Raw genomic sequence first — 22,876 nt, 5'->3', positions numbered from 1 at the left:
AAGGCGAAAAACATTTGATTATATGAGTCTACAAAATTTGATTTTTAATTGTGATGAGAAGTCATTGATATGATGAATGTCTTCAAATACATGATCAATTCTTTCAAAATTACTTTTAAAATTATCCTATTATTTATACATGTAAATGACTCAGTGCCCTTGTAGAAGGCAGATGTTAAACTTGTTGACCGAGCCTATTTTAACCCCCTTTATATTAATTACGTTCTGGTAATAATAAACTTAGTAACAACATAGTAATAAGTCATTTTAGGAACGCATATCAGAATGAAGACTTAGCTCTTGGCTTAAAAAAAGTTAGCAACCCCTACAGTAGAATATAAATAAAGTTTGGCTTTTGTCATAATAAACATGCACCAGGAGGGGGAACTACACACTGAAACCACTCGGATAGTGGCTAATGGTCAAGTCACATAGCAACCACTCCTTTATTAAGTACAGCAAGTTGAGGCATTGGTGCAGGAAGTTGATGTTTTATCATGAGTGACATAATACGCATACAAGTACAGTACTCTGAATATACTTCATATATAATAATAATAATAATAATAATAATAATTTCCTTGTATTGTCATTCTGTGTAACAATGTACACAGAACGAAATGTCGATTGCACCTGACCCGTTGTAGCGAGCCGATGCAGCCGCAGCCAACAGAGGGCGCCGCCGACCACTTTTTAAGTCTTAGGAATGACTCGGCCGGGGCGCGAACCACCGACCTCCCAGTCTCAAAGCGGGCGCCTTACCATCTAGGCTACTGAGCTGGTATGTATCCACATTTAGTGTTCTTTTTACTCCAGCTCCAACATAGAGCCGAATACAGTGTAAAGTCTACATTTGCATGAATTCTACCTTTACGTTGCTTCTTCAGCACAAGATAAATCGACCCGATTCCCGGATTCAAGAGCATTTGCAGTTCAGGAATATTTCCGTAAACGGGGCACTTGCTCTTTCTGCGTGGAATGTTTGCAACCACAAAACTTTGCATTGACCTTTCGGATGCTCCCCGTGACAGCCACTGGCACGTGTATGAGCCTGTAAGTCCTTTTATATTCTACGTCTGAGTCGCTGACCCCCACTGAAAAAAATTGTCTTTATGATCAAAGTGCACAGGAATAGCAGATAAAAGTAGGACGAGTAGGTGGAGGGGGCAGGTATGGTGGCTCTTCCTCAGCAGGTAAATGGGTCTCAAAAATATTTGATGATTCTTGAGGAGGATCTCAGAGGAGGCGTGAAGGGCCAGGGCCCAAGATCAAGTGCAGCGTGGCATCTCACATTGTTCACAACGGTTGAGGGCCGGGTGGTTGAGGAAGGTGCAACTGTCGCAACTCCAGGGAGCTCCTTCGAAATCCTCGTCCCTCTGCGGCGCAGACAGCGCCAACAGAACCGGTTTGGGGCGATGGTCCCCTTCTGACATGGACACACAGGGAGCGACACACTCAAGTGAGATTCTGGGACGAAATCATTTTATGACCGAAAAAAAAAAAACATTAAATGAGTCAGTATTTCTTTCTAAAGCCCGAGTGTATTATATAGTTACCCCTAATGGATTGAAAATAATTAATTTCAATCAAACTCTACTGATTCAAATAATCCCCCAAAATATATATCTCATAAACTTGGTTTTCTTTAAGACCATTATGTTTAGAATTTTTTTTAAATACCGCGCCGCAATATAAGGCTTATATGGCGCACCCCCAAAAAAATAATTGTTGTCATATATTTTTCATACATAAACACAAATCCGAGTAGTCACGGTGAGCGCCAACACTTTATTGCTAGACCACTGGTGGTAAAAATGACAGACAGAAAGGCATTAGAGCTCATCTCATTCTCATACTATTTTTATTCACTATGCCAAATAAGACTGATTTGCATTGTGAATTCTGATAGGTTAAAAAGGCGCTCTACTTCTTCACCGATGCATCAACAACTTTGCAGTTCAATATTTTTTCATATGTTAAAGAGCTTGGATAGTGTTTTGTTGAAGGAGAGACAGTTTAATCTCCAATGTTATATCGTATGTTAACTGTAATATTGGTGTTATAGGGGTAAAGTATCGGCGCTCTCACCGCCACTCCTTGGGTTTGATTCCCATTGAATACAATAATATCAGAGTTTAGTCAGATATAAGGTATATTACACAACTTAAGACACCCTTTGAAGAAGCTGACAGGTGTGGTCGGCATGTCCTGTCAACAGCCATCTCTCACTTTTTTCAGTTTCCTTCTCTAGCTAATTTTGTTAGCACTTAGCTGCAGGCTATGTTTCGCAACCGTTGTTACCAGTTAAGTTTAAATCTTGCACATTTTCTACTGGCCTTTTAAGTAGCTTCACCCGCTAGCCACTTAAGTTAAACACTTCTACCGGCTCTATCCAACTTCAGCTATTGGCTTTCTTCAGCCACTATGGGTGTATTCAACTTGGTATTTTTATGCAAGGATCAGAATGGAGATTTTCATTTTCAGCTGAAATAGTCACCCCCCCCCCCCCCCAAAAAAAAAAAACAAAAAACTGGGTTTTAGGCAATTTACTTGTCCAAAACCATGCTTATATTTATCATTTAAGTAACATTTTTAGAAGATTAAAATAATTTGCCCACATAACTGATTTTTTTGTAAATACTGCAAGATAAGTTCAATTGCAGTTCAGTCCCTGCAGCTTGTGCGACAATGCGGCCAATTTTTCTAATGGCCGCCAGGGTGCGCCAGAGCAATAAAGGAAAGAGTGAGACAGTCGGATTTTGAATTTGTTTGCTACGCAAGAGAAAAAGTGAAAAAGTTGGAATGCCTTTGGGGTTCAAAAAAAGTGGAAATCCGCGGATCCGCGGAAAATTCTGATCCCTGTTTATGTCATCATTCAGGCATCTTCTACTTTTTGTATCCATCGTTTCCTTCTCTGGCCACTTGGTTGCAGCTATGACTCGCCGCTAAAAGCTTAAAAATAGCTTTTAGCGGCGAGTCATAGCTGCTTTGTCATGCAGTGTCACGCGCCTTCAACAGCAGGAGTTCCATGATTCAGGACCCAATGCTTGAAAAATGAAACATTTTTATATGTCTTTTTATTACATTCTCCCGTTAGCAGCTAAAATCAACCACTACCACCAGCTGTGACCAACTCAGCTAATGGTTTGTTTCTGCTGCTCCAGGTATACCCGGCTTGATTGGTCCTTTGTTGTCGTTGGTGGGAATTAACAACACATTTCATGTCCTGTCGCTAGCTGAAATTCAAACTTGCCCACGCAGTAAAACATGGAATTAGGCTTCCGGGTTTTGCAAAGTCATATCTTTCAGGCTTCTATAGCGCATCTTCTTTGAAGGCACAAACCCGAGCTCTATTCTAAGCTACAAGGACCTCCAGAGATGGATTATTACACTTTAAGTCATAAAGTTGGGAGCTTGCACTCTGACAAATGTTGGTGCAGCATCTACTACAGCAGTGGGCCCATGACTTATCTTTTCAAGTTCAACAATAAGCTCTTAGGTTTATTGAATTCCCCAGAATATGTAAACATAATTGATTGACTCATTTTGGTCAAGTTGAAGAGTTTTTGGAGAGTCTTTGAATTCTCTTTTTGTATTAGGCACTCATAAAAAACAACAACTCACCTTTCCTTTGTGGCTTGGGCGGCACGACCGGGCCCGGCTGAATGTTGTCATAAAAGTTGTTCATGGCCTGTGGATCAAACTTTCCTGTGAAATGACCAAGGGAACCTTGTCAGTGTTCTTTTCTTTCAAAACAAACTAATTACATATTGAAAGTGTGTTGGTCGTAAAAATAGAAACAAACTAAAAATACAACCTCTATTGAATTGACTTCACTACAAAGAACAAATATTCTAGCATGAGTAAAGCCCCACAGTCGTTATACCTGTGTAGTCTTGATTAATATAATTACATTTAATAAAATAAAATTATCAGATTTTGGGGATACAGGTCTTAACCATGAGTGGGCAAACTATGGCACTCGTGCCACAGACGGCCCATCAGGCTATTAAAAAAATGTGGAGCCCATCCCAGCCATCTCCGGGCAGTGGGCAGGGGACACCCTGAACTGGTTGCCAGCCAATCGCAGCTTCAAATCACATTAGTTCTCGCAGCTAGCTGCGTTCTTCGTCAACGCACGAGCCGAGTGATCCACCGCTAAGAGTCGTACAGCTGGGCGATTTTACGTCCGCCCGGGACGATCGGAGACAAATTCACGACAGGCTTTATACTTGCGCCGCCCCGCCGGTGCGCGCGGACGGCTGCCTGTCGTTGCGCCGCGCTACTGGGGTCGTCGGACGGCCACCGCCTTTTCTCGCGTCGCCCCGTGTGACGCCGCGTCCGCCGAACTCGCTCCGTCGCGCGGCCCGGGAGTGACCCACACCGCGCACCCCTTCCCCCCACCCTCCGTCCCGTCCCATCCAGCCGGCCGCCTTATCCCGCGTCCGCTGACATTCCGCCGAAAAACCCCGCAAAAAGTGAAAATCTGCGAAGTAGCGACGCCACCTAAAAAGAATTTTTTTTTTTTTACCATTACAGACCGCGAAGCTCTGAAGCCGCGAACGTCGAACCGCGAAGTAGCGAGGTCCCACTGTATTACATTACTTTTGTAATTCCAAAAGTTTCAACAACTTAAAACTGACTGTATAGAAAAAAATATAAGATATAACAAGTACATGTATATTTACTCATGAATGCATAAGAGAATAATTGGACAAGCCTGCATGATATACAGTGGCTTGCGAAACTATTTGGCCCCCTTGAACTTTCAGACCTTTTGCCACTTCAGACAAAGATATAAAACTAATTTCTTGTGAAGCGTCAAAAATAAGTGGGACACACTTTATTGGATATTTTAAACATTTTTAACAAATAAAAAACGATAAAGCAAGTGTGCAAAATTATTCAGCCCCATTGATTTATTAATTTCTAGCGCCACCTTTTGCTGCGATTACAGCTGCAAGTCGCTCGGGGTATGTCTCCAAGTTTTGCACATCAAGAAACAGATATGTTTGCCCATTTCCGCTTGCAAAACAGCTCCAGCTCAGTGAGGTTAGATGGAAGGCGTTTGTGAACAGCAGTTTTCAGTTCTTTCCACAGATTCTCAAATGGATTGAGGTCTGGACTTTGACTTGGCCATACTAACACCTTGATATGTTTTTTGGTGAACCATTCCATTATAGCTTTTGCTTTATGTTTTGGATCATTGTCTTGTTGAAAGACAAATGTCAGTCTCAGGTCTTTTGCGGACTCCATCAGGTTTTCTTCCAGAATGGTCCTGTATTTGGTTACATCCATCTTCCCTGTCCCTGCTGAAAAAAAACAAGCCCAAACCATGATGCTGCCACCACCATGGTTGACTGTGGGGATGGTGTGTTGAGGTTGATGAACTGTGCTGCTTTTACGCCAAACATAACGTCTTGCATTGATTCCAAAAAGTTAAATTTTGGTCTCATCTGACCAGAGCACCTTCTTCCACATGTTTGGTGTGTCTCCCAGGTGGCTTGTGGCAAACTTTAAACAAATCTTTTTATGGATATCTTTAAGAAATGGCGTTCTTCTTGCCACTCCTCCATGATTTGAGCAGTATACGACGGATTGTTGTCCTATGGACAGATTCTCCCACCTCAGCTGTAGAGCTCTGCAGTTCAACCAGAGTGATCATGGGCCTCTTGGCTGCATCTCTGATTAGTTTTCTCCTTGTATGAGCTGAAAGTTTAGGGTGACGGCCCGATGTTGGTAGATTTGCAGTGGTCTGATACTCCTTCCATTTCAATATTATTGCTTGCACAGTGCTCCTTGGGATGTTTAAAGCTTTGGAAATCTGTTTGTATCCATATTCAGCTTTAAACATCTCCACAACAGTATATTGGACCTGCCTGGTGTGTTCCTTGTTCTTCATCATGCTCTCTCCGCTTTAAACATACCTCTGAGACCATCACAGTGCTGGTGCATTTATACAGAGACTTGATTACACACAGGTGGATTCCATTTATCATTGTTAGTCATTTATATCAACATTGAATCATTCAGAGATCCACACTGACCTTCTGGACATAGTTTGCTGCACTGAAAGTAAAGGGGCTGAGTAATTTTACACACCCACTTTTTCGTTTCTTATTTGTTAAAAAAGTTTAAAATATCCAATAAAGTGTGTTCCACTTCATGATTGTGTCCCACTTATTGTTGATGCTTCACTAGAAATTCCAGTTTTATATCTTGATGTTTGATAAGTGGCAAAAGGTCACAAAGTTCAAGGAGGCCAAATATTTTCGCAAGTCATTGTAATTCAAACAAGAGAAATACATTAAGGACAGAGATTAATCATACTTAGGTGGGATGTTCCTCCCTCAAAATCTCAACATTTGTTATGTGCGTGGTTTGTTGACAAGCCAGCAGCAACACTGCCCGGTGGACCAGACTAATTCTGTTTACGGCTCATCGGACCACTTAAAATGGCTGAGGCTTCATCAATCACTCTTCTGGGCCAAGGCGTTTAATAGTCTATGCTTTCAAATAACTCAGCCTTGTTGTGGAGTGTTATGTAGGGTGTTGCACCTCTGGACTGCAGCAAATCAGTCTCCTTGAGGGTGCAGTCGATATCAATCTGAAGCTGTCTGTTAAGACTCCGCAATCGAGTCATCTCCTCGGGCTATGGCAGATAAAGTCGAAGATGAGATCACAAACAGGAACGAGGCTTATTTCGGAAACTCACTCTGGGAATGAAGCTCGTGGAGCTGACTCTCCGGAAGCGTCGCTGCAACGCATCGTATTCCATGTTGTTGACGTCTGACTTGAGCTGCTCCAGTTTCTGCTGCTCCTGCAGCAATTCTTTAAGAAGACGCTCCATCCTAGCTCGCTGGTGGAGCAGAAGAGCTAGAGGGATACAATTGGATTAAAGGAGATCATGAAGGAAGGCAATAAGAGATTAGAGATAGAACATTGTTTCTCAAAATATTGGGGAGCTCCATCAGGAATGGGCACGTTTGACTGGGAAAAAAAAAAAAAAATCTGCTATAATGAAGTGAAATTGCACCTCCCTACCATAGGGGGCAGTGGCGCTCTATTGGCAGAGTGTGTAATTGAGTCAGAGGTGAAGGAGTTTGTGCTTTGCACATAGTAGAGTATAATAAGTAGACCAAAAGTATAGCAGACCCTAAAGTTACCCTATGAAAAAGAATATGAGAAGAGAAGACAGCCGCAGAGGGCCAGAGATAAAAAGATGAAGGTTTTCCTCTTCTTGGGGGGCATGACAAAAAATAATTGAGACCCGCTGAGATAGGGTAACATGAAAAAAAAATACATGTGATTAACAACCACCACCTGTATATCTGGTTTCATTGCCATTTTTATAAATACCGGTATATAAAAAATGTATACCCATATTTTATTATCTATTCTTATTTTTGCACAATGTTACAACAAATGGTTTGCAATTAATTCATTTTTTTCTGATGAATTTACCACCTAGGCTAGTATGCATTGCTTATATAGGTATTTTTAATGTCTTTTTCTCTTTTATTTTTTATTACATCTTTGTCAAAAAGTGCCATGCCGAATCTCATTGTCAGCAATATTCTTTACATTGTTATCCATCAAAATAAAGACAATTCTAATTTAATCGCACTGGAAAGACCATACAATTCTTCTTTCCAAAAGATAAAACAATGTAACACACGTACATGAGGGAGAGTAAAAATGGGATTTCCAAGCAGAAAAACACCATTATTACTCCAACTTTGAGGAGTCAACAATATCGATACCAAGCACCGACACTGTGGTTACTTGATTATGGATCCAGAATAAGTATTGGATAATGTAAAAAAAAAAAAAAAACACTTAATCTATACCTTATAACAAATGACATTTGAGTGCGCTCACCGCCGCCACCTGAGTTTGATTCCCCTACTCACAATGATTTGTGATTGTGGCCTGCAATGTGTTTTGATTCATCAATCATTGCACAAAAAAAGGAGTATACCATAAAACCTTGTGTATCGACGCACTCATTTAAACACTGCATTAATTTCCAATCGTATCCACTGTATATTGCGGTATATAAAGCACACACTTTCAGATTTCTGGCCCTGTTGTGGTTTTTAGGTAAGCCTTATAGTTCTGTAAATACGGTATATAAAATAACATTACAAAGTAGGGAAAATAATACTTAACATGAGCTAAATTTACTGTAAATGGGGTGAAATTTCTAAGTGCACAATCAATTGTATCAATTATTGGTATTAGACCTGTCTACGGCCATACCACCCTGAAAATGCCCAGTCTAGGGAAGCTAAGCAGGGCCGGCCTGATTAATACTTGGATGGGAGACCGGCTGGTAATACCAGGTGCCGTAAATAGGTAATTTGGTGCATGCTCTGCTGCGACAGAAGAAAATCATCGGGACTTCTCTCCCCTCCATTCAGGACATTGGCCAGAAGCGCTGCCTATCCCAAGCTAAGAACATTATCAGGGACCCCTCTCACCCCCATCATGGACTGTTCACTCTGCTAGCCTCTGGGAAGAGGTACTGCAGTGTGCGGTGCAGGACCACCAGGTTCCACAATAGTCTTGTCCCCCTGGCCATTAGACTGTAAAATGGTCAATCAAACACAAAGTAAATCTAAACTGCTGCTAATCTGTACCTCTGTTGGTTTTGTTTGACTTTTGCACTACTGGCAGTTCTTTATAGCTAGCCACTCCTTGCACATCTGTTTCCCTGCACTATTGTACTTACAGCGTTATTGTTACTGTTTACCTGACTGCCCATTTTGCACATCTGGTTAGATGCTCCTCTTGCACTATTTGCGCTACTGTAAAATACTATACATAGCCATAACTATTTAGTATATTATTAGTACTCAATACTCCAACTCAATACATTTTATTTATATCTATATATTCAAGGAAACTGTGCGGGTCAGATGTATCGACATTTCGTTCTGTATACACGTGTACTAGAATGACAATAAAGTAGATCTGAATCTGAATCTGACAGCACACCCCTGGTACAGTCAGTGAAAACACATTTTCCTAAGATGACCAAATAAATAGAATTATTCTTCCTCTTCTTATTATCATTATATTTTCCAAACACTTAACAGTCACTGTTAGCATGAATTCTGCAAAAACTGCCGTCCGTTTACTAAGAGTACACAACAATCAGCTCAGTCCATTACCTTGAGTGTAGGCGTAGTCATCAGAGCCCGAGCTGGACCGTCGAGGCATCTGTTGCAGTTGACTAGCAACGTAACCAGGTAGAGCCAAAATGGGCAGGATGGGTGGAGGAGCGGCTATGCTGGCCCCTTGATCGACAATATTGAGCAGTGATTCCGCCTCAGCCACGGGAGGTGAGCTTGGCAGTCTCTGGGCCTGTCCGCCGGGGGACACTTTGATTTTGAAGGTGTAGCCCAACTGGCCCGGCTGAGGCGAGGAGGTGGGCCGAGGACGCACGGGGCCATGATGTGGCAAGTAAATGCCGGGGTGGAAAGGAGACGCCCCCGCGGGCACGGTCATAGCCACCCCCCTTGACGGGGAGCAGGGCGATGTACTGGGGCTAATGTAAAGTGCACCCGAAGGGTGAGCGTTATGGACGGGGGAGTTGCTCCGAGGCCGTGGGCCCTCCAGCGTAATCTCGATCTGGTTCTTGAGGGAGCTTTTGGGTGGATAGGGCCGGTAAGCAGGGGTCTGCTGCTGGGGTTGCGGGTGGTGATGGTAAGGCATGCTGGGAAGAGTCGGGGAGGTGGTAGGATGAAAGACGTATTGCTGGTGCGGGGAGATCTGCTGCGGTTGGGGCTGATGCTGGGGGGAGCTGAAAGGTGAGCCATAAGTGGGAGTGCTATAAGGAGACTGCTGAAGGGGATAAACAGAAGTGCCGGAGGACGACCAGGGCGAAGGCTGTGGGCTCTGCGAAGGTGAAGGTCGGATGTAAAGGGTGGCGTTGCTGTTGTTAGCATAGTGGCCAGGGGTTATCTGTAGGGCATGGGGGGCGTTAGGTATACTTTGAGAAAGCGTTACTGTGATGGGGTTCATAGTGTAGCGGGAGACGGGGGAGAAAGTGGGAGACATACCCTGAATTGTCGGCGGAGGGGTGGAAGTGCTAGCGGGGCAGCTGTGGTCATTGATGAAAAAGGGATTATAACACGGGGAGGGGACCATGGTGGCAGTGGCCGACTGTGGCTCAGAGTAACTCGGTCTATGGGGGTCAATATGCCCGTCGCTCGTGCTGTGGACTAAGGAGCACCCCCCTCCTCCGTTGGCCTTGCTGGCTTCCGAGACTGGGTAACCCAGGTTTATGTGCAACATGTGATTTCGAGCCAGGCGCCCCTCTTCCGGACTGTGATGGAACTCTCCATAGAGGTATCGATTACTCTCTTGGGCCAGAAGGTGGCAGCAAAGATCCAAGTTGTTGTTATTCTGAAACAGCAGCACAATTTTAATTTGAATTAAAAGGTAAAATAGGGACTAAACTAACAAGCCTGCCCCCCCCCCCCCCCCCCCCCCAGGCCCACGGATATTTGAGCCCAACCAATTACTTGATTTGCAGGAAAGCAAACCTCAAATTTTGTATTTTATTTAAGAGGACTTGGTGGAGAGGTGATTTATAATAACGAGTCTGTCTTTTGTAACAAAAGATAAACAAGAATGTATTACAACATTTAGGTAATTTATATTTCTGTGTCTGTAGGGGTAACAGTTAGCAACAATTTTCTAACATTTACTGTTTTGACAGGAACATGTTAAGGCAGTCTTTCAATTTAACATATTGAAATCTGGGCCATAAACCACAGCAGCAGTACGCCCTAAGAATCCTGGAAGGCTCTTTAAAGGAGTCAGGCAGACACAAAAGAAGAGGTGAAAATATATATATTATATATATTTATATAATAATGTATATAATAACAATAATATATATAATATGGTTAAAAGAACAGCGTATTGAGAATGTTTTTTCTTTTTGCAATAAATGCATGTTTTAAGTCTACTATCAGCACATTGTTTTATAAACGTATGTTTATTTATTTATTTCTGAAAAGTCAGCGAGAAAAAAGCTCAACCCAACCCGAACGCAGTGGTCAAAATTTTTGGCCCGACGCAGACGGAAATGTGGTTTTCTATCCCCGCTCTGGCTTAAGATCTTTACTCTAATCTGAATATAATCAAGAAAGCACAAGTGTTCATTTTTGTAGAAGAAAAACTTCTTGTGATGTTATTTATTAATACATAATTTGTGTACAAGCCATTTCTTTTCAATTATGAAACCAATGCAACCTACTTAACTGGCAGTTAGGAAAGCCAGTGACAACCATTCTCTTTCAGAAAAACACGCTAGTGTATAAGAACATTGGGCGAGGTCAGAAAGTGACGGCCGTCCATGAACAAAATAAAACAAAATCAAAAAATAAAACAAACAGAGCGAGAGAGAAGGAATTTACCATTATGGTTATTTATACCATTGCAAATCAAATGTAGTGTTCTGATGGGTCAGGTTCATGTACAACATTAAGTTGTTGAATTGCTGAATAGAGGGGTTTAACAAGTCTTTTAATACTTACTTTTTAGACTATGACAATCAAACAGGAGCATTGTCATTTTTACAAAGGCACCTTAAAAAAACAAGCCGAGCAATATTAAGACTATTGAAAATTTTATTCTGTATTGTCATTGCTCTATAGTGACACTCGTTCTATATATAATTACAATTTGTTATTCAGTGTAAACATTTTTAAAATGTGGAAGTGTCTCTAATGAGAACAAGGAGTGCACATCTCCTGGTCAGCCAATACCAGAGCTGTTTGGTAGGGAAAGCCAACAGCAGTTCAGGAAGAAACATGTCGGACAGAAACTGCAGGTGTCCATCCAAAGAGCCATAGTGGAGAGCATGCTGGCACAGGTGCGCAGAAAAAAAAACCTTACAGAATCATCAACAAGGCCCAGAAAAAAAAAATTGCTCTGTGCCCAGTCTAGAGAACATTGCCGGCTCGCCCTACTGCAGAAGTTCCGACAACATTATTATGGACTACTCTAGCAAACTGGCAAACAACTCCGACATGCTTCCATCTGGCAGATGTTGCAGGTCCATAAAACAAGGATTAAAAGGCTCAGATTTAGTTTCTTACCCTGAGCCATCACCACCCTTAAGAAGCACACAAGGCTGTTTTAACAATGTATAGGAAGATAAATATTCTTATTTTATTTCTTTATTAGTTTTTGCAGAATCTTTCTGCTAATGTCATTTGCAGTATTGTCTGAGGTACATATAAATTAGACCATATATTAGCTATCAATCCCAGTATTGATCGATTTTTTTCTATCGAGACATTTATGACATTTTTATTGTGGAGTGCTATGTCCAATCTCAGTATAAACAATGTCCACTACATTGCAATCAAAGACAAAAACAGAATTCCATTACAGTTCATTATTTGTTAGAATGAAGAATAAAAACAAGTGTGATAAATGCCAAGTGGTACTAAAATGATTAATCGAGAAGATTCCGCATGAGTGACATGAGCTACTCAGAAACATAGCTTTTCTGCACGTACCTGCAGTAGACAATGCGACACTACTCCTTCTGGGATCTCGGGGAAGCGTTGCTTGAGGTCCTGCAGAATATGATAATCGAGCTGGGAGGCTCCCTGTGCCATTTTGAGAGTCAACAATCCCGCACACACTCAAACGGACGATGTCCTCTCATCCCCTAGGGAGGCTGGAAAGGCGCCAAGAAAGAAGGAAAAATAAACTCACTGGTAATCCCATGAGCTTAAAGGCCCTTCACCGCCATAAAAAAGTACCATACACAAGACTGTGAAGGGACTTATTGTCTATGTAGAAGATACTGTCTACTAATTTTTCTTGATTCTTATTTTTGCATAATATTGCTGCTAATCTCATTGCACTATTTTTCTGATGCATATACAATCTATGCTAGTCTACAAGCTCTCACAGTACACAGATCCCAAAAACACCTGTGTCGTAGGGGAGCCACTTTCTATGGTGTTTCTTGGGCAAGTACAGCAAGGTGAGGCCCATTCCTCTTTACACCATAGGGAGGAGGGGGGACGTTATGAGTTCGTTCCCCTACATTAAACAGATAATACGGGTTTCCATGGTTACAGTAGCACGGGAAGCCTCCCGTTCTGACTCAGATAAAGCACCTTAATCATCTGATCACAGTTGTTTTTCGGTGTACAGTACTATTTATTTTAATCATGTAGACATAAATTACACATACGCAATACTAACTATATACTTTTTCCTTATTTCATTTTTTTATCTGGCGGCCAGAGTTCAGAACGCATTAGTGGCATATAACCATAAGTTTCTATCCCCGCTAAACGGCTATTTTACTTTGCAATCCCCACACCAGAACAGGTTACCGTCGTAAACTTGGTGTTAACTGCATTTCCCCCTTTTTTAAAGACGCCGGTTCCCTTGAAAATCTTTTATTTATCCTCAGATTCCAATAGTCGCTGGTTTCAATTACACAACTAGCGCACATGAGGCAACAAATCTTATACTTTGAGAATATTGACAATTCATGGTAAGATTATTGAATGTTCGCCTAATGTTATTGCAAACAATTTACTTTACGTTGTTGTCGATGACAGTAAACACAATTCTATTCTATGAAGAGGTCTGTCAAAACCAGTCAGTGAGTGAGACAGCTGAGACTGCAGATATAACAGGACTTAGAAATCAAATTATTTGGAGCCTGTTAGACAAATTTGGAACTAGTCATTTTATCAAACACTCGCAATTATACTGCATCTGTCTAATAATTAACTTGTTTACAGTTTCGCTTTATTTTTGCATCAAGCAGCTACGACAAACCTAGCTAACGAGCAACACCTTCCCTCTTTCAAACAAACGAAAGTGTTTGAACTGCTCTACATTTATTTCCAGAGCCACTGATCACAGAACGACTCAAACCAGTTGACTACGATGACAGGTTTTGAGCTAACGCCTCCAATACTAAAGCTAACTCAGCTGTCAAAACTCGGGCTTGTTGATAAACCGGCTAATCCACAGCGCTAATGCTAACTAGCGCTACTTAGTGAGACCTACTCGGTGAAACTTACAATTTTTCATGAGCTTCACAACTGTATCAAAAACGCGACGGACTTCAAAGGGCAGGTTTTCTTTCCAAAAATTAGCGCGGCAGTTGTTGACAAAGGGAAAAATTGTGGAGGCGATACAACTTGTAGTTTCACATTCCTCTAGGCCTCTGCCACTTGACTGCATTACACGCGTGAACACGGCATCCTCGCGATGGTTGGTTTCCAGGGCCAGGAAGTTCCAAACACTCACTGTCAAGCAATTTAATCAAATTGTATTCGAAAAAAAATGTTGTAAAATCAAAAGTATCAGAGGTCGACGCCTTGCATGGCTGCATGACCGCTATTGGTGTGTGTGTGTGTGTCTGTCTGTCTGTCTGTCTGTCTGTGTGTGTGTGTGTGTGTGTGGGGGGGGGGGGGGGGGGGTGGGGGTAAGTGTGAAGGACATTGTAAAGCGCTTTGGAAGGTCTTCATTGACTTGAAAAGCGTTACTGTATATAAATGCAGACCATTTACCATTACCGTTTATATCAAGTAGCTAGCTGGTAATATCATTTTGGCTTTTTGTTTTAATACAGTTAAAGAATAATTTAAAAGTAAAATAATCCAAGAACAATGTATTAAATCAAATCAAAATTATTTGTACAACACTTTAAAAAAAAGAATTGCAACTCTTATTTGTCTTATCTTTTTCAAGAATTAAAATAAAATGTCTTAATAATTTCTAAAAATATATATTTAAAATAAGTAATATTATAAAATATTATAAAATATTATAAAATAAGCGATATTTTTCCTCAATTCATGTATTATTATGTATTTATTCATTTATTTATTTATTCATCTATTTTAGTAAAAATATTTTAAAAAAAAACATATTTTATCTACCAATATGTATATCATTTTGCTTTGGTTGTTTTTTCTATAGACACATACGTTTTGAATAATGATCTTAATATTAAATAAGCTAAATTAATCTTATCCAGCAGAAGATCTAATCTTGGGTAAAAACAAAAAAAAATAAAACAAGAAAAATCATCTGCTGGAGTAAATAATTTAGTTTATTCTCAATATCGTTTTCTTTTTAATTCAAGAAAAAAAAAACGATATATCTTAAAATTAGACAAGTAAAATTTTCGAACAATGCATTGCAAAATATGTTTGTTATGTTGTTGTTGTAATGTTAAGACATTATTTATTTTAGTAAAAAAATCAAAAAAATATTTTATCTACCAGCTCATATATAATTTTGCTTATTTTGTGTTTCTATATAGGCTTAGGATAATTAGTTTCTAATAATAATGATTTATCTGTTTTAGCTACAGTTTTTTTCTTTTCAATATGAAACAAGCAAAATTATTTTTATCAAGTACATTATCAAGTACATTATCTTTTGGTTAAATTAAATATTTAAATCACCATCTGCAAGAGCTTCCTTTCTGCTAGATAAGATAATTTAGTTTAGTTTAATACTGAATTTCTTTATAATATTCAACAAAAAGATTAAATATTGATCGACTTATGATGTACTTAACCCCGCCCCATTTATCTGGATTCAATGCACTTGATGATTTATCTTTTCCATGAAAGGCAGAGATATTTCTAGGCACAACTGTCGTCGCCATCCTAGGAGACCCCGACAAATTGAATACAAATTTGCGGCGCCGCCACAGCAGCTATGAGGAACAACCTTGGCTGGCCCGAGTCTGTTTGACGGTGTTGATTACTTGCTGCAGCTGCTGCGCTATTCCCGGACGCCGTCTTGTAATGCCGAAGCTGCAAGATGGACACCAGCGTGAACGTTCAATGGGAAAAATAAAATAAAAAAATATTAGTGACACACCAAAATGATTCATATTCTCACTGACACATAACTCGGATTTCCCACGAGGTGAACTTTGAACTGTTGGCATACCTGTCAACCTCCATGGCCCCATGCCCTTACAAACTTCCGTATTTTCCCTTGCAAAATACAAAATAATCTTATAATAAAGAAATAAAACATGTTTATTTATGTAGTTTAACATGTTATATTGTACATGTGTTTCGTTATATATATATATATATATATATATATATATATATATATATATATATATATATATATATATATATATATATATATATATATATATATATATATATTGTTAATTAACATTTTGTTGTGAGATACTGAGTTGCTTGACACGAATGAGGTTTATTATAAAAAAAAGTTCAAAAATTAAGTAGCTTGGACGTTGACTGTGGAAAGAAAAAATACATGCAAATATAATTAAGTAGAATTATACATTTTCTTATTCAAATTATGAATTCATTTTCTGCATTTAATTATTGTGGGTAATATACTGATTAAAGGGATAACTTCAAACCTGTATTTTTTCATTTTCTTATTTTATACTTCCTTTTTTACTTAACTTCTTCATACAACATAATAATTCGTAATATAAGGCATCAAAGCAAGTGAGCCGTTTGAGACCCGGCTCTCTTTAATGAGTTGAGCCGAAAAAGCCGGTTCTCTAAAAAGAGACGGACTTCCTTTCACTACATCAAACCGCACGCTTCGTTTGCAACGATAAAAACGATACAGAGAAAGAGGCTTCCGCGGTGAACTCGTTTGACTTGATTGATTTGCCGTTTCGTGATAGTCGGTGTATACCGGATGGTACCCATAATTGACAAATTTGCGTTTTTCCGTAACGAATTTTCTCGTACGTCATACAAGTCTTAAAATGCACAATAAACATACTTTGTACGGCAAAACCGTACAGGTTGACAGGTATGTGTTGGGGCGTTCCCAAGTGACAGCTATCGAATAAGGAGTCAATTAATCCTGTGTGATGCAGCGTGTTTTAATAGACACAATGGGGATTGGTGATCCAAAACAAATTAACTACAGCCCAGTGTTTTTAATACAGCTGGTTTAACAAAAAACGTGAAAATGTATGAAAAGGTACAGTGTGTAATATTTGACCACCATATGTGTATGTGCAATGAAAAACGAGTGCTAAAAAGCACAAGGAAGAATACAAAGTATGGAGGCTTAAAGTGACTAAAACACAATATAAATTTTCCTCACTTTTTGCCTAGATTTTTGTGAAAAAAGAAAAGAGAACATTTTTTTAAAAAGAGTAACAAAAAGAACGGAAAAACGGGTAAAGAGAAAAATATGAAAACAAATTCAAAGAAAAAAGGGGGAAAAGAAAAAAGTAACATGAGGAAAGAAAAGAATTGAAAAAGAAAAAAAGAGTGAAACAGAAGAAAACGGGAAAAATAATGGAAAGAAAGAAAAATAAATAAAAATGAAAAAGAAAAGAGAAACAAGGTAAAATAACAATAATACTTAAAATTAGAAAATTATACTACAATTGAACATTTGCACCATGTTGTATTTTTTTCTGGGGGTGATAAACAATCACAATAATGTGCAAAAGAAAATAAAAAAAAAAGGTTTCAGGATATCGTTGGCAGCAAGATGCTAATTTCTCAACCGCCAAAGTTTATCTTTTATCTATCTATCTATCTATCTATCTATCTATCTATCTATCTATCTATCTATCTATCTATCTATCTATCTATCTATCTATCTATCTATCTATCTATCTATCTATCTATCTATCTATCTATCTATCTATCTATCTATCTATCTATCTATCTATCTATCTATCTATCTATCTATCTGTCTGTCTGTCTGTCTGTCTGTCTGTCTGTCTATCCGTCCATCCATCCATCCATCCATCCTGGTCATATACCTCGAGAGGGGTGATTGACAGCAAGGCAACACACACAAAAATAAATAAAATAAAATTAAATTAAAAAATAAAAAGGGAAAAAAATAGCAAAACACACGCACACAAAATTTTTTGGACCATGGCCAACCCAAATGCTCAAACACCCAAACAAGTTAAGAACCTTGGCATTCAAATTGGTCATGCTTTCGTCCCTCCAGAGGAAAAGGACACAAGAAAGCGACTTTGTCACTCGGGTCAGGGTGACACAACACACTCTTCTGTTCAACAGCAGGGCCCGACAGCTTTCACTGGTTTACCTCTGCCGGATCATACGGGTGCCCTGCCCACCCCTTAGAACGTGTCCAAACATCCCACTATCCTTTCACAACACCTTTCCACTCATTCCTATCACCAACAAGAGTTCTAGCTTTAATTATATTTAGACCTCTTTGCTGCAGAGCACTCATAACACTATCCATCCGCGTCAATCGCGGCCTTCCTCTTGGTCTCCTTCCATTTCCTTCTGCTCTGTAGATCCTCTTCAAGATTCGCTCCTCATCCATCCTCTCCAAGTGCCCAAACCAACCAAGTACTCTCTTATCCACACTCTTGCTCAGTTTCACTACTACTCCAGTTCTGTCTCTCACAATTTAATTTCTCAATCCATCCAATCTTGTCACTCCAAACATACTCCTCAAACACTTCATCTCAAAAACATTTAGTTTCCTTCTCAAATCTCCATTCAGGCTCCAAGTCTCTGCACCATACAACACAGTCGGCACAATCAGACTCATACAGTCCCCTTTTAACATCCATCGTCATACTCTTGTTGATCATCACTCTGCTCAGAGCACCCAAAACCTTGCTTCCTTGATTCACTCTGTGCAATACCTCGCACTCCATTCCACCAACTGCAGCCACATCACAACCCAAGTACCGTAAGCTTTCAACTTCTTCCAGCACCTGTCCATGCAACCTTATTTCTAACGCCACGCCCACTCCATCACGTGAACACTTCATCACCTTACTCTTCCCAACATTCACACATAACTTACGCCTATAACACACTCTTCCAAACTCCACGACCAACCTTCTCAATGTTTCCTCAGAAAATTTAGTTTTTTACTACCAGGAAACGATAAATAATGCACACTGTCACTTAAATGGCATAAATGATACTGTAATTCCTTGTTTAACGTGGTTCAGGGGAACCACAACATATCTGCATTAAATAAGATTCCGTGTAGTAGTACCCCCCCCCACCCATTTGTAACATATGCTCTCGCAGCCTCGTTTGCAGCAATAGCCAACCAGCGATAATAGATTGCAACCGCATGGGTACTGTTCATTTTGGGTGAAAAGAATAGACAAAAACAGGTGCCACTTATGACACAAATTTGCTCTCTCCAGCCCGGCTTTCAACAATAGTCGACTGGAGCTGTTGTATCGTGGCCAAAACAATTTAATTGTCATTATGTTTTAAAGCCCTATCTGTCAAGACCAGAACAGAAGGAGGACACAGATGCGTAACGTTACTTACAAGTTTATTGAAATAAAGAGGAAAGTCAGCGCCAGCGATCCGGTGCTCGCTGGACGCAAGAAGCAAGCCGCTCACGGGATCAGAGCGTGTTCTGAATGCAGAAGTGAATCTTCCGAGCGGGAGATCGAAGCGTAGTTAGACGGAAAAACAGGTCATTAGCCGGGACGGGAGAGCTGAACGTGGTCGGGGTCAACAAACGGGTCGTTAACCGGGACGGGAGATCAAAACGTGGTTGGGGTCAATAAATGGGACGTAGCAGGAGACAAACGGGGAAATCAGGAACGGATGAGTGGAAAACGGGTGACAAAAAGGGACCGACGGGAGTCAGAGTCAAAAATGCTTGCCTTGTGAAAACAGATGTTTGCTGACGGACTGACAAAGGGTGAGTGGAAGCACTGAGCTTAAATAGGAGGGGGTAGCCAAACAAGCGGGCACAGGTGAGTGCAATGAGTAATCATGACACTATCATAAGATAACTTGTTAATTCGGTCAAATTTGTCATCTCTTTCTTAGTTCTTCTCCAATTTGCAGTCAATTAAGTGTTGCTTATAATAGGTGGCAGTATTTTTTCGCCCCTGAACAAAACAAAACTTTAAACACGGCTACCGCAATTTGAAACGATTGAAACATAAAAGATGGAGAAAACACATAAGATTATAGGTATGGCACAACCCATTGGAAAAACAAAGCATAAGCCGAAAGTTTTGTATTGATTACTTGGTTAATAAACGGTTTGTGAGTGTGTCTGTGAGTGTCATTGGGTAAGTGTGAAGCACATTGTAAAACGTTTTGGGAGGTTTTAGTGATCTGAAAAGCACAAAAAAATGCAGACCATTTACTATCAACTGGAGAAAAAGGCCCTTACTTTGAGCAATCTCCTGGGGCCTGCTCTCAGCAATAGTCATCTGGGGATAATGGATCGTGGCCAAAACTTCAGCACTTCAGCACCCCACACCAAAATAGAAAAAAAGTGCTTTGTCGGTCCTCGCTCTTAACAATAGTCAACCACAGATAATAGATTGTGTCCATAAGCTTTCATTTGATTTAGGGCGAGGCAGAATGGTACGCCTTCTGACTAAAGGGCCTTTTGTTGGTCCTCACTCAGAGCAAAAAACAGCCCGAACCAAAAAAAAAAAAGCGCTCTGTTGGCCCTCACTCTGAGCAATAGTCGACCAAAGATAATGGACTGCGGCTACATATGTGCATTTAACTTTAGGCAAGGCAGAATGGAACGGCATTTGAGTGCTTTTTGCCGGCCCTGCCTCACAACAATAGTTGACTGGGGACAACAGATCACAGTCAAACAGCGCAGTTTATTTTAAGGTGGGCCACAATAACAAGTTGCAGCCACCTGGGTCAAAAATATGCGCTCTGCCAACCCTAGCTTTCAGCGAGAGTCGACTAGGGGTAATGGATCGTGGCCACAATGGTGCATTTATTTTAAGCATGGCAGATCGCCATGCCTCCTGACAAAAGTATTTGTTCTGGTCCCTGCTCACAGCAATATGGGATTGGGGATAATGAATCACAGCAGAATTAGTGCAGGTCATTTTAAGCGCAAATAATGCAAAAAAATAGCCGCCAGGCCCAACAAAATTGCACATTGTCGGCCCCCACTTGCGGCAATATGTGAAAGGAGATAACGGACCGTGGTCAAACGAGGACACTTCACTTTTTGGTGAACAGAAGGGCAAAAAAGAGCCACCGGGCGCTTACAAAAATGTGTTCTACCGGCACCACTCGCAGCAATCTGCAATCGGGGATAACAGACAGCAAAATATTTATCTACAAAAATATAAATGTATTAATTAATGTGTGCAAAAACATTAGATCTACAATAGTTTAGCAAACTAATAAAACCCCAAATATAATCAAATCATAATTTGAGCATCTGTCAGATTTATTGATGTTATTTTTTGTTCTTGTAACTTCCAACAATGACCACGTCCTTATTAAAAGGAACAGCAAACAATCCAGGCGTATTTCGAACATTCTATATCGGGGCCGTACGTATTTTTGCAGCTGAGGCGACAGCTGAGGCGGGAGCGCGCGTGGAATGCGCGTCCGCGACAAAGTCACACCAATTTTTTTTTTTTTTTTTTTTTAATGGAAAGTGCGCGTCACAGAGTGCGCACACAGCTATTCGGTGCGTCGCAAGACTGGACGCTTGGAACTTTTTCTGAGGATTAAAAATATATATTTGTAACTTTTCTCTTGCGACAAAACATCGCTCAGAGGTAATTTTCTTGTTGTATTTGTTATGTTTTGTGAGTTAGAAAAAGGAACAAAAACACCTTCTATCGAAGACAAAACAGCTGATTAGAGTTACATTTATTGTTTTTATTATTTTGTGTAGGAAAAAAAACTTAATATTCGTTGTTTGCTTTTTTGTGTGTGCTAAAAAAAGAATTTTTTTTTTTCCGGAGACAAAACAGCCAATAAGAGGTCATTTTTAGTTTTATCTTTTGGGGTGTAGAGTGAATACATGAATCACAAACCAGCTAATAAGAAGTAATTTTTAGTTTGATCTTTTTGAGGGTAAATAAAATACATAAATCACAAAACAGCTAAGAGGTCATTTTTCGTGATATTTTCGGGACTAAAATAAAATTTACAAAAGACAGAAAAAGCCAATGAGAGGTAATTTTCTTTTTTTTAAGAGTAAAACATAGTCACTTTTTTCAAAAGACAAAACAACCAAAATAAAAGGTAATGTTTAGTGTTTTGTCCTCATTTATTTTGGTGTAAAATTAACATCATTCCATTGGTAAACACCCAATAAGAGGTAATTATTAGTTTTGTTGTTAAGGATGTAAAATAAATCAATAAATAAATCACAGAACAGCTAATAAGAGGTATTATCCATCCATCCATTATCTTCACCGCTTATCATCAGTAGGGTCGCGGGGGTGCTAGAGCCCATCCCAGCTATCTTCGGGCAGTGGGAAGGGGACACCCTGAACCGATGGCCAGCCAGTCGCAGGGAGAGGTATTATTATCGTGATATTTTGGGGGGCAAAATAGAATTTACCAAAGAAAGCAAAAGCAAATAAGAGGTAAGATTCACTTTTTCCAAAGACAAAACAGCCAATTAGAGGTAATATTATTGTTTCATTATTTGTGTGCGTGTGTGTGTGTGTGTGTAAGTGTGTGTGTGTGTGTGTGTGTGTGTGTGTGTGTGTGTGTGTGTGTGTGTGTGTGTGTGTGTGTGTGTGTGTGTGTGTGTGTGTGAGGTAATTTTCTTCTTTTTTTCCAAGCGTGAAAAAAATCACTTTATTCCACAGACAAACTAGCCAAGAGGAAGTAATTTTCTTGTTTTAATTTTTTTATGTGTGTAAAACAACTAAGATCTTATTCCAGAGACAAAACAGGAAAAAAGAGGTAATCTATATTATTTTATCTTGATTTATTTTTTTGAGTGGGAGGTCTTCTTTTAGAAAACTGTAAATATTTTAAAATAATTTAGATTAAAAAGCACATCTATTCTGAATTAGATAGTTGTATCTAGTTTATTTATTTATAAATTTTAATTTAATTCTATTAATGCATTTTAT

At 39.8% G+C, this 22,876-nt stretch overlaps 2 protein-coding genes across 4 annotated transcripts in view; one reads left to right on the top strand and one right to left on the bottom strand.

Moving 5' to 3' along the window:
* Positions 1-409: 409 nt before the first annotated feature.
* Positions 410-14,419, bottom strand: tab3 (TGF-beta activated kinase 1 (MAP3K7) binding protein 3). Its single transcript, XM_088350340.1, has 7 exons — positions 14,079-14,419; positions 12,543-12,706; positions 9,177-10,413; positions 6,716-6,876; positions 6,559-6,652; positions 3,625-3,708; positions 410-1,426 (listed from the first exon to the last, which is right to left on the bottom strand). The coding sequence occupies exons 2-7, from the start codon at positions 12,642-12,644 to the stop codon at positions 1,269-1,271; spliced, it is 1,836 nt and encodes a 611-aa protein (XP_088206466.1). The 5' UTR covers positions 12,645-12,706; positions 14,079-14,419; the 3' UTR covers positions 410-1,268.
* A 7,048-nt stretch (positions 14,420-21,467) lies between these two features.
* The window catches only part of nexn (nexilin (F actin binding protein)), a 43,787-nt gene continuing 42,378 nt past the window's right edge, over positions 21,468-22,876 (top strand). For 2 of the 3 annotated variants that reach the window (XM_088350128.1, XM_088350126.1), the window contains exon 1: positions 21,468-21,559. The gene's annotated coding sequence lies outside the window, so the exon portion shown is untranslated. The remainder of the gene's footprint in view (positions 21,560-22,876) is intronic. The other variant, XM_088350127.1, reaches the window with a different exon arrangement.

The sequence above is a fragment of the Urocampus carinirostris genome, chromosome 12, assembly GCF_059441175.1.
Source record: "Urocampus carinirostris isolate Australia breed hairy pipefish chromosome 12, RoL_Ucar_1.0, whole genome shotgun sequence".
Classification (NCBI taxonomy): Eukaryota; Metazoa; Chordata; class Actinopteri; order Syngnathiformes; family Syngnathidae; genus Urocampus; species Urocampus carinirostris.
This window is presented reverse-complemented; position numbering and strand designations above follow the sequence as displayed.

Bases quoted from the DNA above. Each gene is read 5' to 3' on its own strand.
- tab3 (XM_088350340.1), bottom strand. From the start codon at position 12,644: ATGGCACAGGGAGCCTCCCAGCTCGATTATCATATTCTGCAGGACCTC. The intron at 6,877-9,176 runs GTAATGGACTGA...GTATCCCTCTAG, and splicing joins TGACTACGCCTACACTCAAG to CTCTTCTGCTCCACCAGCGA. The intron at 6,653-6,715 runs GTGAGTTTCCGA...TATCTGCCATAG, and splicing joins CCACGAGCTTCATTCCCAGA to CCCGAGGAGATGACTCGATT.